The 25,908-nt window shown below is 40.0% G+C and overlaps 1 protein-coding gene across 7 annotated transcripts in view; it reads left to right on the plus strand.

The window, feature by feature from the left end:
- Positions 1-25,908, plus strand: part of Pde4b (phosphodiesterase 4B) — a 518,640-nt gene that overhangs the window by 313,837 nt on the left and 178,895 nt on the right. The window contains exon 1 of one of the 7 annotated variants that reach the window (XM_029475819.1): positions 15,560-16,012. The exons of the other annotated variants lie outside the window; for them this stretch is intronic. Within the exon in view, the coding sequence (XP_029331679.1) occupies positions 15,963-16,012 (50 nt within the window). The 5' untranslated portion in view covers positions 15,560-15,962. Of the gene's footprint in view, positions 1-15,559; positions 16,013-25,908 lie in introns of those variants that run through there. 7 annotated transcript variants of the gene reach the window in all.

Below are 25,908 nucleotides of genomic sequence, written 5' to 3' on the forward strand. Positions count from 1 at the left end.
TTAAGAAGCAGTTTAGGAAGTCTGGGTAGCAGGAGCTGAAGCGAGCCCCTGATGCCTGCCTGTTAGAGTCCCCTTTGGCAGATTCAGGTCTCTTCCTAATGTGAGACTTGCTTAATCTCTCAGAATTGTTTCTGACTGTTTCTTTCATAGTCTAGGCACCATGCATGACAAACTGGTCTTAGAAATCAGTGCTCTTCTGCAGGCACAGTGTTAAGGTTGACAATGAACCTGTAACCAATTTTCCAGAAGATAAGATCTCTATCATTCCATAACTTTGTGCATAAAACTCCTGTTCTATGATTTCTGGTGATTTCTCGTGTGGTTGGCCTAAGGTTGAAGGTTCACTTCTGATATCACCTTTCACAATACAGACTTCGTTCATGCTGCAAATGTCTGTAGTAGTGAAGAATATATAACATCTTGGATAGTTTTTGTTTATCTTCCTATTCCTTGCCTATCATAAATACTCGTGGCAGGATCCGTGCTTGATTCATGTCTTTATCCCAAAGCTGCCAGAGTGCATGACACACAGTACACATGTAATAAATATTTGCTGAATTAATGGAGAGGCAGGATTTCTAGAATGGGATTTTCCCTTTCATTTCGAAGAGCTGAGATATTATCATGATTCTCCGAATTTCTCAAAACACCTGGTGCAACACTGATAAATGCTCATTGTAGGTAATGCTGCTGAATGACAAATTAATATTATAATGTCAGCAACACATTTTGAACTCTCATAAAAAGGCACCATAAAAACATCAAAGTAGCTATAAAAATGAAACGATAAAAATCTATTTGGATGACATCTCTTTTTGAAAACACAAAGCTAATTCTGTTGTGTTTTGATACGTAATTACACTTGAAGGTTTCAGATGCGACAGAGCTGTGTTTGGGAATTCTGGTGATCACAGCATCGCCGCTTGATACCAAGAAGGGAAAATCCATTTTGTAAGCTTTCCAGCGACAAGCTGGAAAAAAAAAGCTTCATTTTCAGTGTCTGGAAGCCATTCCCAGGGTTGTTTACTGAAATGTCATAGACTTTAAGAAACTCAAGGGCACTGTGGGATTTACAACGACAGGACCAGATCTGCTGCTTCTTATCTTCTCTCTTGTCACAAGACAAAAATGGACAAGCAGAGTGGCTGCATTGTCCCTGGAATGAACCTCTTGCCATGCTACCCAAGCAAGATTAAGTCTTTTAAAAATGATGTTAAGACCTCCATCACCCAGGGTTTTCCAGAGTAACAGGTATAGGTTACTCTCTGTTGCTCTGCCTCTCTGTCTCTGACTCTCTCCTGTTTCCTTCTCTCTTTCTATGAGTGTGTGTGTGTGTGTGTGTGTGTGTGTGTGTAAAATGACATTTTAAGGAATTGTCTCATAGAGTCATGGAGTATAGCAAATCCAAACCTTGCTAGTCTAGCTGGTAGACTGGAAACTTGGGCTGGACTTGAGTCTTAAGTTTCTAGGTGAGGTCATCATTTTGGAACTGTGGAAGCTATTGGTGCTACCATTTTGAGGAAGGACCTCTTGTTCTTTGGAAACCTGTCTTTGCTCTTCAGATGACTGGAAGAGACGCTGCACACTATTCAGGGTAATGTTCCTCCCTTAAATAAAGCAGATGGAAGATATCAATGACATCTGCAGCTGTTTCACAACAATCCAGATGACTGGCTGTGTGAATACTCTAGATGAATGGATATGTAACAATTATAACAAGGTTCTTTGACACTTAACTCCAGCTTCTCTTGCCCACACCATGCATCTCCTCTTCCAGGCTTTCATGCCTACACTTAGTTGCTGCTTCTGATCAGAGTCCTGCTTTTTCCTGTCTTTCAATGGATCTGCTGGACCCTTCATCCCTATCCTAGACTTTCCCTTCCATCCCAGGTATCCTATTTTTACCTGTCTTCCTGTACAAAAGTCCTTCCTAAACCTGGATGCTCCCCGATTCAGATATCATCTCTTGAACCTCCGACACAGTTGTTGGCTATGAGGTCTCCTGGCCCTGCTTCATGGTATTCTTAAATATATTTGTGGCAGCTGTTCCCATCCCTGTGTCCTGAATTGCTCCAGAACCTCATGATTTTTTTTTTGTTTGGTTTGGTTTTAATATCTTTGTTCCCCACAGGTGATAGATTATCATTTGTGTACCCATCTTTATCCTCAGTTGGCCAGCTACCATGCAAGCCTCCCAGGATACAAAGATCAATTAGACAAGCCTCTCGTTCTCTGAAACAGCACAGGCTTGTGGGGAAGGCAAATAAGCAAGCTGTAGGTGTCCATTAGAATTTGGAGACTGAGTTAATTCCTGATGGAGAGGTGTAGTCTCTCCCAGTCAGCATTTTCCCCACCCCCACACCTAAACACTCCTACCAACAGACCTCATTAGCCAGACAGTGGCTTTCAGGGTGCTGAGAGTCCTGTCCTCACAAGACTTGTGGAGGAGGGAGCAGCGTATGTGGCGTGATGTGAGGAGCATGAAGGAGGGCAGTGGATCCAAAAATAGCTCAGTTGCTAAGATGCCGGATGCATGCCATGCTGGTAATTCATTATTTGGGTTTAGAATTAACCTATCAGAAAATGCATCTGGAAGAAATGTCAGATACCTGTGCTAAGGACTCTTTCAAAATCCCTTCTCTGCTTCCTTTTTGTCTGCTTTCTTTTTTCCTCCTTTAAGACTTAGCTACACTGATCTCCCTTGCAGACTAAGGTGGTAGGGGTTTTTCCTCAGGTCCCATAGCATCCTGTACCTGACACATTTGGGGGTTTCATCCTTTCTTGCTTTTCTGCTTACTGTTTGACACTAGACTGACGTCCCACAGAAAACATCTTTTCCTCTTTATGGTCTCAACATGTGCCACAGTACCACTTAGTAAGATGTTCTTTATGGGTTTGTGGGTGAATCCAAGTAGTTCTGTGTGACATAGATCTGCCATTGCCCTTCTGCTCCTACAGAATGAGCTCTGAGCACATGTGAGGGACAACTTGGAGAGAGAGAATTGATAAGTAGCTAAAGAGTGTAAGATAAGGGGACTCAGAGAAGCCGTGATGTCCCTGGGGTTGTTCTAGACTCTGCTCTTTGTTGCCATCTACTTGTTTCGTTGGTCCACAAGATAGTTCTTGAATTAAGCATGCTCTTCTGCTCATTTTGTGTCTATAGCATGTAAGCTGCAGTGCCCAGCAACTGGCAGGAAGTCTGTCAAGTCTAAAGGATGCTCTACATGCTTTATTTCTAAAGGAAAAAGGATCCCGCCTGTCTTTCCTTCTGTGTGATAAAAACACAGACTCCTTCCCCTTCCTTCTCTTCCCGTTCTTCTCCTTGCCCTGCCTCTCCTCTCTCTGCCTCACCTCCCCCTGCCTCTCTTCTCCCTGCCTCTCCCCCTCTCTACTCTACATCCCTTGTCTCTCCTCTCTCCACATCTCTCCTTACCCCCAACCTCTCCTCACTCCACCATCTCTCTGTCTCTCCTCCCATCCACCCTCCCTGCCTCTCCTCCTCCCATCCTGCCCCGTCTCTCCTTCTCTTTCCTCTTAGCTTTAAGGAAGAAGTGAGTAAATATAGCTAAAAAGTGCCCCACCTCCCCACTTAGTCCTGGTTGCAAAGGAAAACACAGATGTTTACTCCAGTTTCAGGGCTAGAGTTTGTGAGATGCACCCAGACCTGGGCTAAAGTCAAGACAGAAGCCAAGGAAACACTGGCGCCCACTATGGTCCCTGTTGCTTTCTCTTGCTGAGGAACTCTGTCTCTCCTGAGGCCTCTGTTCTCCACAGAGTTGCTCTGCTTCCCCTTGCTCTGCCTGTCCTCCGTGTCCCTTCTTCTTCACGTCCATGCCCACTTTGTGCCTCCTCACAGTTTCACATGATCCATCATAGCCACTCCCAATTTCCACCATCTCAGGCCATTTCAACAGTAAGCATATCTGTTTCCACACGGATAGCTCATGGACAACTAATTCTAATATTTCTACAAATATATTTTTAAAACTAATTTAGGATTGAACAACAGATCTATTAATTGGCCTTAATATAGCCAACAGCTAATCACATGACAGCCTATCCATTGTCACCAGTAGATGTGTGTGTGTGTGTGTGTGTGTGCATGCACACGCATACACATGTACAAAATTTACAAGATGCCAAGGAACCATGACATCTCAGTACAATTTTTGGCTGCTAATATAAAATATGTCTCTGGTAAATTATAATGAAAAGTAGATTATTTTGTCTAAAGGTTCTGGCCCAAATCTGGTAAAGTTTTCTTGATGATGATAGTCTTGAAGTGGTACAGAGAATCTTATGATGATGAAGGTAGGAGATCAAGTGAAACTAAGAGCTTTTTGATTGCAGATTCATTCTCAATACAACCCATTAATCCGTATTACACAGATACATAGTTAAATCCTTTAGTTACATAGATACATAGTTACAATAAAGGATAGTCACATTCATGAGGGTAGAATCAAATCCCCTCTAAGGATCTCACTTGGTCTCATGTGATAATTTGTGAGGCTTAAATTTCACCAAGAGTTTTAGAGGGAAACCTTTCATCCCATGTAAGATACTACTACCATGAGAGTCTTAACTCCACCCAGACAGAAACAACTTATCATCATCCTCAGTATCGACCTGCCAACTAGTCTCCCTTCTCAAACAAGGATCAAACCATGATATCCCCTGCTCGTTATCACCCAAGGCATTTACCATCCTAATCGGTAGAAAGGTATCTGTTACCAACTTCTCTGGTCTTGTGTCCTGCCCCTGCTCAGCTTCCCAGAACCATTGTTATTCATGACATTTAGATGATTACATGTTCTTGACTGCATGTGGAAGAATAGAGAGAGAATGGAGTATGGAATGGAGGGAGGATACATTTAAGAGACTTGCTGATTGAATTTCATGTCTAGATGGCAATGCCTTGAGAGCCTCAACACCCATCATTGCCTTTGACAGAGGAGCGTTTGCTACACCCTTCCAGCAGAACTCACAAACAGCATCTGCATTTTCATCTGGCTTCAGATTTCATCAGAATGAGTGAGTGAAAGGAACAGAAATGTGTGAGCTCATTGGGATGCCAACAATTTCTTCACTTTTCAAACTCAATAGCTATTATTGTGGAAGACAATGAAAGTATTATAAGCGGAACTCAAATGAGAAGCCATCAGGACATGTATGGTGTCGTCATAAGTATTTGAGATGGGGAAATGATAGAATGCTTTGTGAGATGCAGTTTGAGAAAGACCAGAGTGAGTGTTCACTTAGTTCATGGTATTAAACACCTGGTTCTTATACAGCCATTGAAATAGACGAGGCACGTTTATTATATTTAGTATATGCTCAGTTCCTAAGGTGTCACTGCATCTCTCTTCTGAATTTGTGTTTTTTGTCACTGTTTTGGTTCTCAGTGCTCTCCTCAGATACCACATCTCTCATGAAATAAACCCCATGCCTCTTCCCCTACTTACAATAAAGCCCACAAACTGTGCCTATTCATCATCTCCATTTTTCAACCCAATTTTCATGCTCATAGCTCCACTGGCATTGCTTCTTTTGTCAAGATTATTGGGACCAACTATCTTGTCTATTCTGTTGTACCTCCTCAAACATTTCACTCTCCTTAGCTTCAGACAGTCCATCCCACTGATTTCTCAGTAGTACCAGTGGATGCTCATCTTCCAGACATATAGGGTTCACAATTCCATTCCTGTCTGTCTCCTCTCACATAAACTGAACTCTGGCCTTTAAGCTTGTCTGGCAGCCACTGGCTGCCAGAATCATATCTTCAATCTTACTCTTTCCCTTCAGCTCCAAATCTGTGACCATAGCAGCATCTTCCCTTTGTGGACCAGGAACTCAAACTCATATGCCAGGAGTAGGACCTGAGAGGACTCTGCTGTAAAGTAGGAGTCCACCTATCACATGGGGCTCAGCTCTTACCCTCAGGCTAGGCATTTCAGTCAGTGAGTTCGCTCAAGCCTTGCCTTGCACATACACCTGGAATTTGACTTCAGAGTGATTATTTTAAAAACCAAACCATTCAATGGGTCTCATTCATGCTCTAATGAAAGATAAGGTTTGCTTTGTTTTTGTTTTGTTTTGTTTTGTTTTGTTTTGTTTTGTTTTGTTTTGTTTTCTAGAACCTATTCTTGGAATTTTGTACTTTCTCCTGTGAAATTACAAAGATGAGAAGAGAAAACATGAACTTTCAAGCTGTTTTGGTCAATCCTCTGATAAAGTGTCAAGGTTCCCAGTGACTGCAAGGACCCTGCCTTGTGTCCTAAACCCTATCACACTTGCATAATGTCACCTTTGCCACCATACAGATTGCTTTAGAGCTTCCTGCATACTCTGTATCTTGCCTGATGCACACTTAAAATTACTTTTGGGGAACTTAGGCCCAACATCTTATTTGATTATTGCCTTCCTGAATTAGGTACCTATAGTAGATTCATAGTGCTATAGGTACTATAGCAGGTACCTATAGTACTTATAGTAGTTATCTCAGTCATTAATAACCACCACCCATCCCGCTGGTAAGAGGTCTCATTTGCTCATCGAAACACTGAAGGTTTTAACAGGGACTTTGAAAATGCCACCTACTGTCTAGAAGACTTGACATACGCATTGCCAACAATGAGCAAATGAAGGCTGCCACGTGGGACTTTTACAATAAAGACTAAAGCAGGGAAGAGCCCTTCCTTCTCATCATGAGGCTGAGGCACAGAGCATGACTGTGTCCCTGTGTGAAAGAGCTTGACTAACAGGTCTTGCTTGACATATAGAGACTAGAGACAGCGCAGATATAGGGACCAAGAACTGTTGAATCTTTCTATTCAGTATTGCTTGAGGTTGGCACTGCATCTACCCTTTCATTTATTACAATAGCTTCATTCTAGGGCCCAATAGTTCCTCTGTTTTACTTGTGCCCATTTTAATTAGTTGCTCGGCACTCACAAATTCAAGATCTTTAAATAGTGCAGTATATTATATCCTCGCTTTATGGTTGCAAACCTCAAAGCCCAGGAAATTAAATTACCTGTTACCGATTAAGAAACTAAATGAGATTTGAATTCAGGTCTGTGTAGTTCCAGTAACTCCCTTTCTGCTCCACTGAGTTACTAAATTATTTTATTTAGTACTCAGTAAGTAGAGTTAAACATATGACACAATCTACTTAGTGTCATCTTTAATGGGGACAAGCCTCTAATATATCCACAAAACTGGGAAAAAGTTGAAGCAGCCTCACACAGGTCTCTGAACAAGTTTCTTTATTTGTAAAATGGCCAGGTTTGAGTCAATAGCCACTGATGGTCTTGTCTTTACAGGAAAGTTTTCTAACGTCAAATTGATTCTTAGTACCTCTGAAGATCCAATTATACCGACTGTGCCTCTAGGATTTATTTAAATATGAAAACAAAGCACATCAGGAGGGGGTGCCTGTGTCAGACTTCATGATGAGCCAAGTTGGCTTGTGGCCCTCCAGCAGCACGGAGAGCTGCTCTGTTTCAACTCCGGGATGTTATTGTTTCCAGATCACAGTCTCATCCTAAAGGACGCACACACTGTCAGGCAGGAATTAAAAAATATTCTCAAGCAGCCTTTTAGAAGATGAAAAGGTGGCTCTTTTCCCTTCTGAAATTACAGTATACTCTCCTAAGTCTTGGAAACTCATCATTCAGAAAGGTTATTATAAGTGCCTCGCTCTTGCTTTCACACTGAGTACAGAACAATTTGTACAGCAGATCAAGGCGTGAATTGATGACAGGTTTGAACCCAGAACCAGTGCCAATTAATAGCTATGGTTATGCAAATCTAAAAACCAGCACATACATGGACACACACACATGCACAAGTGCACACACACATGCACATAAATTCATCCACATAGAGTATCCCCCAACATGCATGTACACACACACACACACACACACACACACACACACACAGTATGGGCTTTTTCTTTCTGTTGGAATATGTTGTTAGACTGAATGCAGGAAACTATCCCTGGTGGGAGCTTTTGGAGACTCGCCCAAGTCTAAAATATCAGGATACTGTTTCTAAGTGAGTATCTGGTTGAACACTCAATTCTTTGAATAAGAAATCAATTCATCCTTTAAGAGACTCTTTTTCTTCTTCTAATATTTTGAAGTTCTTATTTCGATGGTCTTTTGCTATTCACAAGGTATTTTCACGCAAATTACCCATTTTCCCTCCAAAGCTACAGAGGTTGTGCTGTAACTACTATGTACATTCGGCTTCCTGGCTTACAGCATCACATGACTCTGTGACCATTTACATAAATGACCCTTCTGTTCAGTGACTTATCCTTGTTCTAAAGATCAGCCACTTATCCACTGCTCTTCCACCCAGACTTCTGGCAGTGTAAAAGCATCAGTAATTTATGGGTAAACACATCTGGGCTAGACTCTCAGATTCACTAGCTTTGTGACCATAAGCACATGACTTAATCTTTTGGATATCTGATTCCATTGTCTTTGAAACAGAGTTGATGGCAACAAAATTGTAAACTTGTTACAGTCTATGAGAATCTGCATAAACCCCATGGTACTTAGCAACGCCCATATCACACTCATGCATGGCAGGCACTCATCAAAGGACTCATCTTAATCCAAATGTTCTTGACTGATGAGGATGTGCCCTGATCATAGCTGGTTCGTGAGTGTCTCTGGACTGTCCGAATATTCAGTGAAAGTCTTGAGTGTGAGGTCATCCCTGGGATGTTTTGTGAGTTTTCTGCCTCTTGATTGACTTTATCCATATTGGAAAAATAAAACTCAGGGACAAGCTTGCAATTTTACAGGGATGTTGGGTGCTGAGGGGTTGTGTGCTTGTCTACTTTGATTTTTGCCATTCTGGTACCTTGTGATCTCCTTGTCTAACACACACACACACACACACACACACACAGCACACAAAGGTAGCCTGACAATGTGTGGCATATTGAGAGTGGAACATCTCCAGACTCTACTATTAATCATTCAGAGCTAGTTACTGAATCCAATCGATCTAACATACTCTACTAGAGGGTGCATCAGGTTTTGAGTAGCCAGCTAACTGCCCACTTTTCCATAGCTACAAATCTCCATTTGCTTGCAGACTGTACTGACTTCTGGTCATAGTATGTGGGGTAAGGTGATGAGGGCATTAAATCAACCAAGGAAAGAATTTATGATTGTGAATTATTAGGATAAAAGTCAATGAGCTAGCTACTATGTTTATAATAAGCAGAAGATCCAACCTGACATGATCTGAAGTCAGTTGTCTCATCTTTATTATGGGCAGGTCACTGGCCATCACCTGAGCTGAGCTGTCATTGTCTTCCTGACTCCTTCCCTACATTTTACTTACTACAGTGTTGAACACTGTGTAAGGCAAATCCTCTGTCAGACTCATCTGCGAAATAGAAACAGCAATACTGTCTCAAAAGGTCTAGCAGTAGATAAAGTTTGCCTGAACATCAGTTTCTTTAATCATACAAAGGAAATGCATATACTTTTATCACAAGATTGTGGCGGCAGCTAAATATGCATTGAAGTTTTTTTTTTGGGGGGGGCTCTAAAATCAGATTTAATAATTCTATTTTAATTGCTTGTTTGTTTGTATAAAATTCTATAACGATCAGAGCCAGCATTATTGCTGCTTTTATTATTTATAAGTAAAATGCCACAGACACTGATTTTTCATGTTAAAGAGATGCTCGTTAAAGAAGTTGGCTTGCAAGCAAAACCAAATAATCAGATTATGTTCAGAAGCACAACATTTATTGTAATTTACTTCAGCCAATTAAGTCGTGTTTAAAAAAAAAGATTTATTTATTTATTTATTTATTTATTTATTTATTTAACATATATGAGTACACTGTTGCTATCTTCAGATATACCAGAAGAGGGCATTAGATCCCATTGGAGATGGTTGTGAGCCACATGTGGTTGCTGGGAATTGAACCCAGAAACTCTAGAAGAGCAACCAGTTCTCTTTAACTGCCGAGCCATCTCTCTAGCTTCTTAAATTCATGATTAAGCACTTAAAATTTGTTAGAGAGGAATCAGCTTTATGATGTCATTTAACATTAGTAAGTTGAAAAGTTAGTGGCATAAACCAGTGCTGTCTTAATTAAGCAATTGCCAGCTGCTCTGGGCCAGGCTGTACAGGTCCTCAGTGGAACTGCAAGAGGTACTGCAGTCACCTTTCTTTTAACTCCTTGTTCAGGAAAGGCTGTTGGTTGGTGAGGGGCAACCAAGCCTGAATCCAAGATCTGTGCATAGAACCTGCTGGAACAGAAAAGCCAAAAAGAACCATTTGTAGATGCACTCCTGAAATAAAGTTTTCTGCTTGTAATCTTTCCCAAGCCCAATGATTCTCCAGTATTGCTTTGGAAGGGATCAAGAACTACTGTTATAGAAAGTGAGCTTTACTATACAAGAAATAGCAGTCAGTGCTCACATGTAACAGCTGACAAGGCGATATGCAGGTGTAAGTCACACCTCTCAGACCTATTTCCTTTGAATCGCTGCCATGATAATTAACTGCAGCCATGAAAATTCATTAGGTTGAGTTTTTATTTTAAATAAGAACAAAATAATCCTTACTTCAGAGGATTATTTACAAGACTGATATATATATATATATATATATATATATATATATATANATATATATATATATATATATATATATATATATATATATACACACACACAAAATGATCCTTACTTCAGAGGATTATTTACAAGACTGATATATATATATATATATGTATATATATATGTATATATTTGTAACATTTAGTGAGAAATGCAAGTCAGAGGTCACTCATTTTGCCAAGACTGACACTGGAGAGTCAGTAGGTTTCTCTCAAGAAGCTCAATGGACGTTTTTCTTTCTTCAGTTGCCCAAATTAACCTAAATCAGTTTCACTGTTTAAGAACTTACATTGCAGATATCAAGGAATGCATACAACCTCCTCCACGCATACCAGGAAATAAATAAAAATACAAAGGGGCTAAACAATATTTCAAAGATCAGATCAACACACAAAATCAAATGTAAGTCTATGCATCAGTAAAGTACAACTTGAAAATTTAAATTAAAGTAATTATATTAACAATGGCATCAAGAAGAATAAAGTAGTTCAAAATAAAATTTCCATGAACATGCAAAGCTTCTATAGTGTAAACACTTTCAAAATGTTCTAAAAGTGCTAAGTGGAAAAGCATCCAAATAGAGACTAAAGAAAAGAAAGATCAACTAGACTTAACTAAGATCACACATTATATACTTTCTTTGCATCTAAGAACATTATTTTATAACTAATAAGACAAAAACAGACTTTTTAAAAGCAGCTGAAAAGGCAAAGAATGGGAGGAAATCCACATAAGTCATGTATCTGTGAAGGGTTTTCCTTCCAGAATATACCAGCAGCCGTTATAGATCTGCAGTAAGACTCTGCATCATCCAGGTTTTCAAACAAGAAAATAAATACATATTTGTTTTCTTTGGGGTTTCTGTTTCTTCATCTTACTGTGTTATGGATCAACCTAACAGTCTTGTACTAATTATGCCAGAACTCTATCCCAGCTACACCCCAGGCCTTCAGCAGAAAATCTGAGTCTTCATTTCTCCAAAGAGGATATATAAGTGGCCAACACCCAACAAAATATGCTGGATATTACTAACTCTCTGGGATATGCAAGCCAAAACCACACTGAGCTGACCACTTTACACCGGCTCAAATGTCTACCACTAAAATGGTAGACAATAACACATGCTAGAGAAGAGACTAAGAAATTAGAACTCACATTGTGGTTGGGAAAGTTACAGGTCTTTAAAAGATTAGACAAGTTATGATACAACCTTGTGACTTCATTCTGAATTTCATCAAGCAAAAATGAAAATGTGCATTTGTATAAATACTTATATATGAGTGAATTTATAGAAGCAATATTCATTAATAATAGCTTAAAAAACTGAAGCAAGTCCAATGGCAGTCAACACAAACAAAATGAGATGTATCCACAGGAGATACTTTTCATAATAAAAAGCAATGAAACTCTTATGCATACTACAATATGAGTAAAGCTCTATGTTGAGAAAGAAACCACATATTGTACATGACAATTTTCCTAGTTTCATTTCTGTTGCTGTGATAAAATATCCTGGCAAAACGGAACTCAAGGGAGTAAGTTCTTCACTCTGGTTTTCACTTCCAGGTCAGAGTTCATGGTGGGGAAGTCTAGCCAGGAGCTGTGTGTTCACAGTTAAGAGTAGACAGAAATGACCACATATGTGTGTGTGCTTGCATACTTGTGCTCAGTTAAATTTCTCTGTTACATAGTTCAGTACTCCTGCATAGGGAATGGAACTGCTCACAGTAGGCTGAATCTTCCTACATTCATAAGTTAAGGTAGACAGACCCACAGGCCAACATCATGTAAATAATCTTTTATTGAGACTCTTCCAAGACTATTTCGGACTGTATCAAATTGACAATTAAAATTAACCATTATAACACTGTTGTAGATAGACAATATGTGTGACATATACAAGTATGATCTAAGCATACTGTATGCTTTAATCTATGTGATCTGTTTAGGATAGGCGAAGCACTGAGGCAGAGAGATTAATGTACTTACAAAGAGGTATAGGTAATGATGGATAGAAACTTGATATCTTTAGGGATGAGGACAATATTAAGAAATTTGAGCTGGCCGGGCGTGGTGGCGCACACCTTTAATCCCAGCACTCCGGAGGCAGAGGCAGGCGGATTTCTGAGTTCGAGGCCAGCCTGGTCTACAAAGTGAGTTCCAGGACAGCCAGGNCTATACAGANAAACCCTGTCTCGAAAAACCAAAAAAAAAAAAAAAAAAAAGAAATTTGATAGTAGTGACCAGTGCATAATTGCATTTTTACTGTAATTGAACACTTTATAAAGGTGTATTTTTCAGCAAGTGAACCATATATTAAGGTATTTAAAATAAAAGGAACACAGGATTTTTTGTTAATCCCTCTAAACTGCAAAAGAAAATAAGGTTATATTTTCTTTCTTTCTTTCTTTCTTTCTTTCTTTCTTTCTTTCTTTCTTAACCCTCTTTTCAAGAGTAAAATCTTAGTTTGTCATTGCAGCTGCAGGAAGAACCTAGGGCAAATGATGAGATGAATTAACCATGCTTCATCTTTTAAAACTTCTTGTCAGAGATTCCTAGGTGGGCTTTGTAAATTTATCTCTCTTTACTTACCCAAAAGCAATCCGTCGGTTGCATTCAGAAGTCACCTTGCTATCTGCTAAGTGACCAGAGCCTCAGTCACCAGTGTCTTCTTCCTCTTCGTTGACGATTGCTCAATACTTGTGTTGATTGATTGCCTTACCACTGGAGAGTATAAAGCCTTCCCTCCAAGAGTTGTTCTTGGCCAGGGAAGATGGCTTTGTGGGTAAAGAGCCTGCTGCATAAGTTTAAAGACCTGGATTTGGATCACAGCATCCGTGTAAAAGCTTTACACAGTGGCATAGGTTTTATAGCTCCAGTGTTGGGGCGGGGGGGGGGGGGGAGAAACAGGTGGATCCCTGCAGCTCACTGGCTAGTCATATAAACAAAATGATGACATTCCAGGTTTAGTGAGAAACCTTTTCCTCAAAAAAAAATCATAGAAGATCCCTAACAGTGTTCTCTGGCCTCCATGTGCATTAACATGGATGTGAGAACATGAGTTATCCTGGCCCAAACTATTGCTTTCACAACAATCACTTGCATTTAACCACAAATTAAGCCAACTGTCTTCTGTTCTTGTTACCCATCAACCTGTGGACCAGCATTCATTTTAATTTCTGAATGAATTTTTCAGCAAACATTTGCTGAGTACCTCCATTATACTAGGCAATAAAGTAGACCCTGCCATTAAGCAGCGAAAGGATGATAGTCTCTTTCTTTTGAGGTGTCCCTGTGCAATGATACAAATGTGATGAATATTACGTTGTACATTAGTGACAGAAACTGCAAGGGATGACACAGTAGAGCGCAGAAGCAGGAAGGCCAGGTGCAGCCTCTGTAAGAAGTTGACATTAGAGCAATGACCTGAGAGGAACACGTGAGTGGACACTGACTCTGAGAGGATGCTTTCTCTTGGTTGGGCAAGTTTGTTGCTGGTGGGCTTTATGACACCAGAGCCTAAGCTGATGTAGCCTTATGACATTGTAGCCTAAGCTGGCCTTGAACTCAGTTCAAATCCTCCAGCTTCAAACGCACAAGAACTGAGATTCTAAATGTGTGCTATGACTCCTCGCTGAGAAGAACCTTAAAAAAATAAAACTTAAGAAAATGGACACTGAGATTTTTCATGTAGAAGAACTGGCATGACATAGGAACAGCAAAAGCCCCTGCCCAAGCATGTGAATGAGGGGCCAGAGAGATGATCATACCTGGAACTTGAGCTTATGTTGACTTTGGTTCTGATTTGGGAAATAGTGGAAATGAACTGCAGAGTTCTGACTGGTGGATAATCTGTGATCTGGGTTTTTAATTAATTTTCTGGATGTTACTCTGAAAGCACAATGGAAGGACACAAGAGCAAAGTCCAATTAGCAAAGACCAACAGGTCAACCTTCTCATATACATACAGGATACATATGTGCATCCATACATGATACATACATGTATACATACATATGTATGTCAGTTGTTGCCATCACAAAAATGAGTTTGTTCCTAAGGTCAGCTTCTCTGGAGCATAATGAGGGAGAGGAAGCAAAGGGGTGGAAGCAAACCTGAAATAAACCAGGTAACCCTTCCAGGAGCATGGATCCAGCTAAAATATCCTGTTATCGGGATGTCAAATGTTGATTAATAAGAATAAAGCCCAAAGCAAAACAAAGGTGATTCCACGTAAGCCTGCCTTTTCATTTGACTGAAGATTGCTGTTGCTAGTAAAAGTAATAACCATATTTTACCCAGGATCCAGAACACTGGCACCCCTGTCCTCCCTGTTTAGTGTCTTTTGGGTACATTTATCCCTTTAGTTCCCTGGGGGCAATCTAAAGGTCTTTGAATCTCTTCCTGCTGTGCTAAGTTAATGGTGATCCCGTTCCTTGAGAGATCATTGCATCTACTGAGAGACCAAGCTTCCTGGGCCAGAGTCGAAGTTTAAATGCACACCCGCATGCTGAGAGCAGTCAGGAGAGAGAGCCCACCGAAGCCTGAAAGTTGAATTCATTATTCCAGTCTCACTGTTATTTCTTTGTGTAACACAGACATTTTCTTTGCTCCATAATCCTCTGCAATGAAAAGGACTTAAAAATCTCTCCAGGGTTTCTCCGTGGCTGTAGTCTAACATATGTAAGGAAATCTGACCCCGTGTGTTAGGCGTTCTCTCGCCGTGTTCTGAATGGGCTAAACAATGCAGAACGAGTCAGACAGGAGGTTCAATAGCTCAAAATGCAATGCAAAGGGTGGAAAGAGAAGAGAGATCATTTGATTAATGTGAGCACTGTGAACTTCGGCTAAAAGAACAGCCCCCCCCCCCCCATAAGCTGACATATCACCAGGCACAGGAGAGAAAATACAGAGCAAGGGACAAAATGAACACTGTTTAAAGGGGTGGTTTTCTGCAGTTTCGGATACTCAAATTCTTTGCTTCTCTGAGGTAAACTGCACGCAGTGCTACACACCCCACGGGAGGCTCTCATGCTGATTTGGCTGCACGTCAATTTTCTCATCTGATTTCTAAAGGAAGCTACTTGCGATGGTCCTCTGCAACCTCGTGTGTCGACTGCTAAGTCATTGCTTCTCACACTGGAATGATCTCTACTCCGCAATGGAGAGTGGCATGCCATCAGAAAGAAAGATGAACGGACAAAGAGCTCCGTAGAAACTCTGGCAGCGAGAACACAGAGAAACGCATGGAGATGAGCTAAGTTGCTGAGCGGTGGGCTGACAGGGTACCGGTTCAGGATGTTGCACGTGAACGACTTGCCTCCTCCCAGGAGACACTCCTGGATATGGTAGGTGTTGCTGTAGCCACCAACCTGATCTGACACTCGCAAGCAGAACTGGGAGGTGGCTTCACGCTTAAACACGAGTAATGAGAAATTTCAAATAAGCAGATGCTAGGGGCAATGTGAGCTTTGTAAGATTATACGATGTTTGGAGCCTAGTGAAAGTTCTATTACTTTTATCATAGTTAAAAGTTCTTTCCTTTCTGTTTTCTTTTTAATTTTAGAAATATAGAATAAATTGAGTGAAGTTTTTATATAATAATTTAAGTAATCTGCTTATTCAAGCCAGAGTGAAATTTGTGAATATTAATTTTTTATGAAGTTTAAAATGAGACTTTATTTGAAAATCTTTCATCTATTAAGCTCTTACAAAGAAGGTAATGAGCAATTATTATAATCTGTAAATATTTTTTAAAGCCATCCTAAATACATATTTTATTTGGTTCATGGATTATGTTTTTAATCTTGTACTTTTTGTTTATTTATTTTGGCAGTACGGGGGATAGAACCTAGGCCCTCACACGTGCTAGGCAAGCCACTATTGGGCTACAACCAACCGCGAATCATGTACCCCTGAGCTATAAAAGAGACTTAAATTAGTTTTCACTGTTTTTTAAAAAAAAATAATCTGCAACTCCATTTTGAGGGCTAATGGCTTTAAGAAATATGGAATTACAGGTGGATGAGGGACAGAAATGATCACAGACCAGAACCAAGTAAATACTTGTTGGTTTGACGTGAATGATTTGTGCCATTGAACAACTCCGGCTTCATGTACTCCAGTGGAATTGGTATACATATTTTAAGCCTCAGACTTGTTTGCAGTGATTCTAGAGGATAGAAAGGACGGTTGGCATAATGACTTACACAGTATCTGGTGTGGGACTCGTTACTGCATTCACTTTTCAGCAACATTGATGAGCAAATACAGAAATCACAGCACTCCAATTCCTCATTTTGAACATAATTAGTCCTCATATGTCCAACCACAATTTTTCCTGATAACATTTTTTTTTTTTTAGAATTTAAGAGACATGCAAGGAAAAGAAACTTAGAATTCTTATTATTCCCCCAAAATGTTGACTTTAAAGGGGAAACTGGCTTAATGGGATCAAAAAATTTTTTGCTATTTTCTTCTCCTTGTAATATATGTGTCTGACCATGGTCTTTAAATGAGATATAGATGTGCTTAGCACAGTATCTGGTCCAAAGAGCTCAACATATACTATCTACCTACTTCCGTCTCCTTTAGGTTATCTATCTCCTTTGTGTTAGTTTAAGGTTGTCATGGGCATTGCTGAAGCAATGGTCAAAGGCAGAACACAGCTCTTTGACTTATGGCGGGTTTCTGTTCTTCCAGAACAGTGCTGTGTGAACAATATCAGTGTAATTTCTAGCGAGTGAACATATTTTAAGAGAAAGGTTGGATCTTTGATCACAAATCCTCTTTGGGGATGAAGTGCCTTTGGAAGGTGAATGGGAGTCGCCGTTTGAGGAGTGGGACCCCATTCCAATGAGACAAGATGAACCTGACCCACAAAGCCGGAAAGTCAAGCTCCCTGCTTGCCAGCTTGGGTGGGGGAGGACTCCAGTTTTCTTGGCTGTAAGTGAGCTCCCAGGCCTTGCCTTAAAGTCTTGTGAAGACTGGGGGACTGATAAGAAGGGTCATTGCATGTCCTGGCACAAATGAAGCACTCCAAATGCAAGTTCATATTAAAAACAAAAAATAATTTGGAAGAAAATATCTAATAAAAAATAATGTGGGTATGATGTGTCTGACGGTGGCGTTTAAATGAGATGTACTTAGTGGAGAATTTGGTCCAAGGAACTCAATGTAGATTAGTGATCCCTGTTTTGTCTAGGTTAAGTTATCTGAAAGTTGGTTAACATTGTTTAACATACCTATCTTTTTAGCTATAATGTACTATACAATTCAACTTTTGAAATTTCTCATTTATCCCACAAAATGGTTTGATTTACTCTTCTTTCCAATACATGTTTGTTGAGCACTTATTATTTATCAGATATTGTACTGGGTTTCTGGAAATGAAAGTTGTCTAGCTAGCAGAGAGGATGAATCCAAAAATAAATGAGTTCCTATATTACTGCTACAACAGTAATACATGTATGCATGCTTTGCCTTCGCATCACAGATGTGCCTGAGTCCAATAGGGTCATAAAAGAACTGACTCATGACTAGAATATTGATGGATAAGTAAGCTATAGGTAAATGGAAAATTGTCAGACAGATCTTCCAGTCACAATATAGTAGAGCCATATTTACTTAGGGGCTTGGGGTTGGGGGTGTAAGGAATACTTGTGCTGTCCCAAGCCACAAGTAGACAGGGATTGCTGGAGATAACAACGAAAAGGCAGACCAAGGTGGCTGAACTTCACAACAGCTTCAGTTTAGCTCTGAGAGCCATGAGGAGCTCACAAGTGCATTCAGGCAGGAATGGATGCAGCTCAATGAGACACCAGCCTGGAGGCGGAGGCTACTTAGGGTGGTTTCTATGGAACCCAGGGGTACTTCCAAAGAAATAGAGTTGTGTTCTATTTTAACAGGGCAAAATTTAGACATGTGCTGCCAAGCCCACAAGAGTCTGCTTGCCTTTCTCTGTAATCTTTGAGGTATAGCAATGGCAAGTTGGAAACGGGATCACAATTTTACTGCTGAATTAAAAGTGGGAAAATATTTTCAAATTTTGACAGTGGAAGGTTTAGAAACCTACATAAGAAACTTTGTAAACTTTCTACACTTAGTGACTTGGTCTCCTTTTATATAATCGCTTAAGAGTTGAGTGAATTTATCCCAGTTGAACCTATTTGGTTTACATCGCTTTTAAAGTTAGTCTGTCTATCTATGTGTTTTTTCTATTGAACTACAACTAATAACAACTTCAGATGACAAATGAAACTGCACTTTTCCTTTTTCACTTATACGCGCATCAATTAATTCTATGTAAACAATCATTCTAATACTCAACAGGAACGAGACTTTAAAGAGATCTCAGAAGGAATCCTTCAATAATGGGAGTCACGTGCACAGTGCAGTGCACCCCATTTGTTAATTTCATAGTCAACTCCTTTGTCTTCTGCTACTTCTTAAAGTGGGTTCCACCTACATTTACAATATCCAATAGGTCAGATGATGAGATTAACTGAGTACCGTAGCCATCCACAAACGAACCAAGTTACTAATTTGTTGACATTACCAGAAATGAGTAAATATTTACTCTCTAAACTAAGAGAAAATCCATGGAACCTGACAAAATGTATTTGCCACTGCTCAACTCTAAGCAGAAGCTAATGGTCAAACCGTGCAGAAGCCAATTCTGGCAACCATTAGGTTATAATTCTGTGTATAGTTCTGTTGTAAAGTGTAGCTTTTCTGTAGCTCAGAAATAACCCTTTGCTCTAACAACCTCAGCACCAGGAGAGGAAAAAACCTGAAACGAGGATCCTGGGATGAAGAGAAAAGCCAGTGCATTCTGAATATTCATATAATCTGAATGCCCTGTCTTTTGCTGAAAGCCACTGGCAGGTACAGACCAAATAAAAATTCCTTTCAACTAAGAGCTAATTTATTTGTGGATGCCCAAGCTGATTCCTTGTGGGGCTGTAGACAGCATCCTCCTCCGAAGACATTAGCCATCCACAAAAGAAGCAGTAAGAAGTGTCTACAATCCTGCTTCCATGACAAATGAAAGTGCACACGATGCTTGAACAGCTACATTTGTATTTTCTTCTTTGGCTATTTAACGGAATTTCCCAGAGCCTACTTAAGTGGAACGCTCACTTACGTCAACCATCTATCATTCTGCTCTGCCCGGAGCTGAGTGTTGTGAAGCATTGGGGCCAGGCAGAAGAAAGAAGTATAAATGCACTTGTTTTGAATTGGGGACAGGAAAACGAACCTTATGAGATTAACTCCCTGAAGAATCATGCAAAAGACTTTTTCTCAGCAGACAAAAGAGCAAGAAAGAATTTGTTCTTATTCAGTCTGAAAGGTACCTAGGACTTCTAAGCTGGTTAAAACAGATGGCTCAGGGAATTATCCTCCAGTTGACTGCAGAGAGGGATGTGGGGATGTTAGCTTGTTCCTAAGACCTTCCTCCCTGTCAGAGATACAGCTTCTTCTTTGCTGCACAGTTGAAATCAATAAGGGCAAAGTTCCCCAAGCTGACTGTAACAAAGATCCCAAGACTGGAGGTCAACTGGCAAAGTATTAGCAAATCTGAAAGTGAATTTGAGAGCTCTGCCTATAAAACCCACAGGCCTGGCAGGACTTGCTCTCAGTGCTGGTTAACGGCTGCAGGTCCATCCACTTTTGGACCACTCCTGCCTGAAATGCAGCTTTGTGGAGTAAGTACTATTGGGCCAATCACTTTCATTCTGAGGGCTAAAGCCCCCTACTTAGGTTCGCACTTACATTTAATTTTCTCATCAGTTTTAGAAGGTTGGAGGAAGTAAATAGCTTGCCTATGCTCTACTGATCCAAATGATATCATAGGTGAAATTAAGCATTTGAAAAGGCAATCAAGCCATAAAGTGTATAAAATGATCACTTTATTGGTTTTTGTGTCAATAACTAAAAGTGAAGTTTTGAATTGTCATGACTGTCACATCATCTTCAGGAAAGCAGTACTAAAGTACTTCATGCAAATTAACTCAACTTCAAGCTAAATATTACTTAAATTCATGAATGATTCAGTGTAGGTGGTATGCAAAGAAGTATCCTAGTCACAGCTACCCTCACAGTTAATTACTCTTTTCTTTATGCTAGAAGCCACATTCCTTCACTAACTGACATATTGAGGTTGCTCCTCTGTCAGGCTTGTGGCCAATGGCCCCAGTGATGGGCCGCTTAGTGAGGATCCATCCTTGCTATATTCCTGTCCAGGAGGTCCTGTACTCTAGTGAGTGACATAGATACCTGCCAAGACAATGACTGGAGAAAGACCATAGAAGAGCTGTGCATAAAGCTCCTTGGAGCCCCATAGAGAGCTAGAGGTTTCACCGAGGAGGTGCCATTTGTACTCCACATCTCTGGGGGCTGAGTGTGAGGGAGGCCCTTTAGATAGACACGGATAGAAAAGGGCATGGCTGACTCTTGCCAAGATAAAGCCTACAGAATGGCTTCTATATTTTATTTATGCATGTTTCCACACCTCCCATATTACTCACTGCAGTGAAATGGAAGGTGAGCTCTATGAGAGAGAGATTTTTTTTCCAGTCTTGCTAACTGGCATGTGAATATAGATATGCGGTATAGATGGTACAGACAGATGTATCTATATGCACACATAAGCTTAGACTAACATTAGCACATAACAAGTACTCATCAAATACTTAAACTAATGAGTGTGCATGTACGTGTGTAGTAATTGTATGACTTGAAATGTACTCATATCCAGAAATTTCAGTGATTTTGTCCAAATGGTATACAACGAACCTAGGTCTTTTGCCCTCTTACTCTTGGAACATTTGGCCTGTAGGATGGCTTGTTTGTAAATAAAATGGTGTTACTTTATTTAAGCCAACAGCAGCAAAGTTTCGAAGCACTGAAATTTCTGGCTGGTTCTGAATAGTACTATAAACTATAGTCAGAATATGGCAGCCTACCACTGTGTCTATCACATATGTAGTAAATATTCAGGCTCTGTGACATTTTAGGAGCTTCAGCTCAAGGCCGTTGGTGTTTTATTGATTCCAAGTAATCAATCAAAACAAGGCTCCCCCTATGCCCTACAGTCTTTAAAAGGTGGGTGTTGTAATGGCTCACAAGCTAGATGAAGCTTCATAGTAGTCCAGGGGAGAGTCAGTAGGCAGCGTTTCTCAGTGAAAACCCAGTAATATTTCAGTCCCTTTTCAAAAATCACTTTCTAAGACAGGACACATCTTAGAGTTAGAACTATAATTCAAATATTAAAGTACTATAATCTTTTGTCACAATGGCAATTATTTCTTTTTTTCACAAGGGCATTAAAAGCATGCTGTGTGTGTGTGTGTGTGTGTGTAGGTATACATATGCATATATATGTGTCTGATATATTGCTAAGAAAAAGTCTGGGGTATAGAGCATACTGAGAAATCACCCTTTGATAGTTTCTCCTTTCTCTCTTTAACAAACTTGAAATCAATGAAAAAAATATACATTAAACATATATATATATATACATATATGTATATATATTGAAAACATAAAATATTTACCTTTCCCAGGGTAACATACCTTATGTATACTGATCTATTCTTCATGAGAAATTGTTTAATGGGTGCCCCATCTCTGTATTACAGAAGAGGTTTTGATGATGTTAATTTTCCTGGAACACACACTGAGCAAAATCTGAATGAAAATTCAGTTCTGCATGACTCCAAAATGCTGCTCTTTCAGCATGTGTGAAATGCAATTTGCATAATTACTGATTTCTTGGTAATAATTTTAACTTTTAAGTCATCATTTATAAGCATATAAATATTTAAATTGTAGTTAATGAGTATATTTACATTGCTTTGTGACCTTTATAAACAGAAAACATTTATTACCCAGTTTGTTGATGACTAATGATCTTGTCTAAAAATATTTTGATTGCCCACAACAGCAGTTAACAAATTCTCATGGTATTTTCATTATGGGCAAGGAGAAGTCATATAGACATTGTAGTTAATAAGTGAAGAATAAGTCATTAACTTCAGATAATGAATCTTATATATTTCAGATCCAATTGATGGATATCAATCATCTATCAATAAGGATCTACCTTTATTTAAAGTCATTGATCTGTCAGTGTTTATCAGTCTTGTCATGGAAACTCAACCAGCAAGGTCAAAGAACTGTCAAATGGAAAATGGAGAAATAAGGAAATAGAGAAAGGTCATTACATACTTAGACATCAGTGACCCTATTTGTCAGTAGACAGTGGAGAGTGCACAACATGGATAGCAATGAAGGTAAGAAATATATTTTAGGTGGAGAAGTCCCAGTAGCATGAATTAGAAAAGAAAGTCTGCCTATGGGCAAAAGGAGTACTCTACGGTGTCTGATCATTACATAAAACATGTAATTATAAGGGAAAAGGTATACTAAAACATAGACACTTAACAAGTATAAGTTTGAATCTATAATGTCTAGGATGGTACGGCTGACAATCTATAGTTATTAAATGAATGACTAAATAAATAACCCAAGACATCCAGCTCATTTGGATTAGTCTAGCTTCAACAACGGACTAATTGGCTCAATGTGCAGGCTGGGTAGACTCCTTCCTCTAGCTCTATTGCATTTCTGGTTTGACAAGGTACACAATGTACTTCTTACAAGGACAGGAAACCCGTAGAATGTGTGTTCTCTGCTTTCAACTCCAACCTCTACCAGGGAAAACAACTCCACCTCCACCCAGCTCTGAGCAGAGGAAGTCAGACCTCATCTTTGTCAGTGCCTCTTCAACTCCTCCCCATCTCTGAACCTCATAATGGAAAATTTTGACCTAAAAAGTGTCTGGTCTTTGAATCCATTTATTTGAACAAAATTCTAGAACTTGTAGTATCCTTTCTCATGGCTCTTAAAGCCAACCAATACCTATTCCCTCAGTGGAAACGATACCCATACCATAGGGCCTATGGCCAGTGTGTCCTCACTCCATCCCTGTTCTATCAAAAGGTAGTGAAAGCTTTCTGGATGAGATGGAGCAAGTGAAATCAGGAGTGATCCTGTCCAGGGATCCATTTAGCATGTTTCAACAACCCCAGGCTCTTCTGTGCCTAGGTGAGACAAAGAAATAAGTAACCTGCAGTTCTTCCTCTGGGGAGCTCAGTCAAGCAGGGAGAAAGCAGATGTAAGCAAATACAGCCTGCGGTCTGGTCAGCATCTGCCATGAGAGGAGCTTTTATTCCCAGGAAGCAGCAGGCTGCGTTGAGGGAAAGGACAGGAGATATGTGGAAACATGAAACAGGGCAGCAAATTGAGAGACTTGAAAGATGAGTTCACGGGGAATCCTGACTCATACAAGGAAGGGAAAGTTAGGAAATTAATCAGGCTGCATATCAGGTAAAGTCTGTTGAGACATGCTAGGAGAGAGGGTTGGTTTTTTTTTTCCCCCTCCATAAAAGCTTTGTGAAGTCTCGGAGGTCTTGGGCAGGAAGCACTGTGTCTAGGTTGGTGATTTACAAGGATGAAGACTAAGCTTAACAGGAGAAACATGAATAAGGCTGCAGCCATAGTCCTTAGTGGTGACATGAAGTAGGGGACTTGCAGCCAGAAAAGAGGAACCCAGCTCAAGAAAAACCAAAGGGGGAAGCATCCTGGTGGCTAGGTAACCTGGGCATTTAGACTGCTTATAGCACTAGCAAGCTTTGGCAGGCTGCTGGCTCGGAGTTGGTTTCCCACAGCTGTGAAATGGCCTTAATTTGATTATTATTTTTTTTTCTACTGATAGTGGTGATTAGCTGCAGGAAGTAAGACTAATTCTCATGTTGGTAGCTGAGAGAGAGGGAGAGAGGAAGGGAGGGAGTGGGAGAGAGAGAGAGAGAGAGCACATTACTTGGCACTGAAAGACAGTAATACACAATTTTATGCAAACATCTGAAAACAGTGACGATCACATTCAGAGTCCCCAAGGTGCTTTATTTGTGTATCCTTTCAGTCTGTAACATTGTGCCGATGCAGTCATTTAAGAATATGTACCTAATAGGAGATGGGATTGCTATACAGGCACATCTATTAGCTTTCTATGCTTGTCCGAATACTATTATGCTAAAAGCATAAATGAAGAATCCAGTGGTGGATCAGTTAAGAGGCTCAGCTGCGTTAAGTTGTCTGTTTCGCAGACAAGTTCGTGAAAGAGTGTTTAAAAGGAAATTTATTTGTTTCAATCCAAATAATAAAGAGCACTTTAGATCCCTGCCATGGGTAAACAGGACCCATTTGGCAAGGTGTTTTGTCATTCTCCATTGTCCCTAACCCAAACTCTGGTGCTGACACTTAAGCACATGCTTAAGTCTTTACGCAGTGGCCTTTCATTATTTTGGAGGGAAGGTGGGGGGTCTGTTATTAGGTCTGGTTTCTTTTGGTCCTGTGTGATATTAGCTGAGAAGAGAGCTTTAGCACCAGCAAATAATATGTTGTGTTTATCAACAACAAAAAGCAATTGGCTCTCTTATCTTCCTTCTGGCTTTTATTTGGAATGATTGTGAAAACATGTTAATTCCCCAAATGCCAGTTTCTTTTCAGTCAGTTGTTGCAAGACTTCTGATCTACTAAGTCCTTAAAGGAAAGGAAGACGGTGCGATCTGTGTCACTAGTTTTTCTGGCTACTTGACATGTGGACATCTCTTAGACATTGTCTTTTATTTATATTTTTGAGACAGGTGGTATCTTTAATGCCTGAACTTTTAAATGCAAACTACAGAGTACTCTTAAATAGTGTGATAAATGAAACATTAAAGGAAATTGTTCCCATATTTTAATTAAATATTTTAGTGAGCATTCTCCTGCTTAACTCAGTTTTAATTGCATTATTAATTGCCATGAAGAAAATATTCCTAGGGAAAAAAGCCAAACCAATGTTCTAATTGCAGCTTTTACTGCTTTGCGTGATAAAATGCCTTTGATTGGTGCTGAGCCAGAAGGGCTTGATTTAAGATAATATCTGTCTCGGATGTCACCCTGGGAGAAAAGAATAAAACCTCAGTAGACATGGCGCATTGCAGCTGTCTCTGCTGCTCCAATTTCTCTGTCCCATTGACGTCATTGGGAGGTTTCAGAGCCGACCAGGGTGTCTAGTAAACCAGCAGGTAAATGAAAGGAAGAAGAAGTAGAAAATCACTGATTCATGTGCAGCCCTCACTCCAAAGAGGTGGCTGCCCTGTTCGGTCAAATAATGAGCAGAAGTTTTTCCTTC

The sequence above is a fragment of the Mus caroli genome, chromosome 4, assembly GCF_900094665.2.
Source record: "Mus caroli chromosome 4, CAROLI_EIJ_v1.1, whole genome shotgun sequence".
NCBI lineage: Eukaryota > Metazoa > Chordata > Mammalia > Rodentia > Muridae > Mus > Mus caroli.